We start from the raw sequence: 2,581 nt of genomic DNA, 5'->3' as shown, positions 1-2,581 counted from the left end.
GTTTCACCGTGTTAGCCAGGATGGTCTCGATCCCTTGACCTCGTGATCCATCTGCCTCGGCCTCCCAAAGTGCTGGGATTACAGGCATGAGCCACCGCACCCGGCCTGGGTTTCATTTTAAAAGCACTGAGTTTACAGAGCACTTCCTGTAGATTAGTTCAGACCATTGAGAATATTATGTTGATAGGCATAATATTTTTAAAATGATACCTAATCTGAAATATGTCCAGATGAGGGTAACCAGGACAGTGGGATACCCCCAAATCAGGCAACCAAAACCAGCAAATTTTAAATAAAATCTTTAAATTCCAGGGATTATATAAGAACTTATCAGGAGATAAATCTGTATAGTAAGTAGCATCCTATGATTTAAAATGCTCCCAAAGAGGTCAGCAATCAGTGGGAAGCCGAATGAGATCTTTAAGTTCTTTTTCTTCTCCAGGATGTTTTGATTTCCTGCACCTGAACTTAATATCATTAAATAGATACATTAGATTGGCAATTTTTGACTTAAAAAAATGGTAATTTCATATAGTTTAATCTAAAAGGTCCAAGTTTGCCAGGATGATACCAGTCCATATCATTCACCAACGAGCTATGCCAAGCCACTATGTGCTCACTTAGAAACCAAGGGCATCACTACTCTCTTCCAGGTAAATAGATATGTTTTAAAGTACACTCCCTGCCTATGGGGGTTGGGTGGGAAGGCAGGTATTGGTTTCCTCTGCAGGAATATAGTTGGATATGTATATCTAGTGTGTCGGGGAGAGACTGAGCTGGAGTTAAAATTTGACATTATTATTATTATTACTTAGTATCAATCTTTAGATAACATGCAGAAACCCACAGCTTAAAATGTTACAACTATTTTACAGTTCACATTTTTCACAATTATTATGGTTTTCAGAGTTACATTAACCAGTTCGTGAATTTTCAACACTGCTTATTTCAGTAGAATAAGATAGGTTTCCTGGCTAGGCGCAGTGGCTCACGCCTGTAATCCCAGAATTTTGGGAGGCTGAAGAGAATCATTTGAGCCCAGAAGTTCGAGACCAGCCCGGGCAACATGGCAAGATTCCATTTCTACAAATAATTTTAAATGTTAAATTTAGGCAGGCATGGTGGTGGGTGCCTGTGGTCTCAGATACTCAGTAGACTTGAGTCCACGAGGTCAAGGCTGCAGTGAGCTATGACCATGCCACCTGTACTCCAGCCTGGGTGACAGAGTGAGACCCTGTCTCAAATCTTGTGCTACCCCCGAAAAAAGGTAGTACAAGATTCTGTATCTTTAGATAAAAATCCATAGGAAGTGATGTCATATGCTTTACATCATTCACTGTTACTGTGGGGGGAAAGTAAAAAGAGAAATGTAAAATGTATATAATCTACCCCGCCTAAAAGCTACAGCTTCCCAAACAACTGTTCTTCAACTTTATATAACAAATATTACTTTCCTATTTACACGAAGAACAAATAAAATTTCAGGTCATGATAAAAATTTTCTAATGAATATTACTATTTATAATGTGAAGAGGTAACTAGGGCAAGCACTCAGTTCCCTACCACATGCTAACACAAGAGCAAAATAAACTAACTCCTTATTGAATCAGACTCATACTAGGCAGCATTTAGCACAAATGGCTGATGCCTTGAAGGGGTCCTACACAGTAACAGCTTACCTGGCATTAAATGATAACTCAGTCCCAGGGCACATGTATTTGAATTAATGCCAGTGCAAAGGATGGGAGGAGTAACAAGAAGTCCAATGTCACGGCTTAGGGGAGAAGGCAAAGGGCTCACTTGCTTGAACTAGCTGCAGTGTCTTCCTTATTTCTTGGGGCAATTGAGGTTTCCCTGTTAATTTGCAAGTACCAGATGGAGGGATGAAGAACTCTTTTATTTTCAAAGGATTAAAAAAAAAAAAAAACCCCACAAATATATACACATACTGTTCAGGAAAGGTCATCAATGACATATTCCCACCCTTCTGAGTATATTAAAGAATTCAATTTCCTTAATCATCCTCTTCTGCCTCTATTGGAAGAGGAGGCCTCTATTAAGCTCCAATCGGAATTGCCAAGAGGAATCCAAAGATTCCACCCAGAATTTTAGTCTAAATTTGGACTCAGAGTATTTATTCAAAGCACAGTCTTGGTCATGCTTAATTAACCTTGGATAGACAGGAGGGCCCATTGAGATCATACTTATTAGTCTCAACAGCTAGGTCCACAGCAGCTCAGTACTCACCTGAGCTGTAGCTGTCAGTAGATGACTGAGAAATGGAACGAGACAGAGAGCGACGTCCAATTTTGGTGGGACGTTTGTTGAATTCTTGCTTCTGGTCAGCAAACTGGATCTGCTAAGAAAAAGAAACCTAGTTATATGAAGAAAAAGAACCTCCATTTTGAGACAGCAATTCAAGGCTTGTATTACAGGCTTTCACTTAACAGTTGATCTGATTGTATCAACCTATGTTTGGAATGTTAAGACTCTTTGAAGAGAAGAATACTTTTTTATTCATTATTATTATTTTATTTTTATTTTTATATATATTTTTTTGAGATGGAGTCTCGCTCTGTCG

At 38.9% G+C, this 2,581-nt stretch overlaps 1 protein-coding gene across 4 annotated transcripts in view; it reads right to left on the bottom strand.

Annotated features, from left to right (window-relative positions):
* The window catches only part of AHCYL2 (adenosylhomocysteinase-like 2), a 229,582-nt gene that overhangs the window by 48,808 nt on the left and 178,193 nt on the right, over positions 1–2,581 (bottom strand). For 3 of the 4 annotated variants that reach the window (XM_011939581.1, XM_011939583.1, XM_011939582.1), the window contains exon 2: positions 2,248–2,356. In XM_011939581.1, the coding sequence (XP_011794971.1) occupies positions 2,248–2,356 (109 nt within the window). Of the gene's footprint in view, positions 1–2,247; positions 2,360–2,581 lie in introns of all 4 variants that reach the window. The other variant, XM_011939580.1, reaches the window with a different exon arrangement.

The sequence above is a fragment of the Colobus angolensis genome, unplaced genomic scaffold, assembly GCF_000951035.1.
Source record: "Colobus angolensis palliatus isolate OR3802 unplaced genomic scaffold, Cang.pa_1.0 Scaffold182, whole genome shotgun sequence".
NCBI lineage: Eukaryota > Metazoa > Chordata > Mammalia > Primates > Cercopithecidae > Colobus > Colobus angolensis.
Note: the sequence above shows the minus strand (reverse complement) of the source record. Positions and strands in the feature narration are given on the sequence as shown.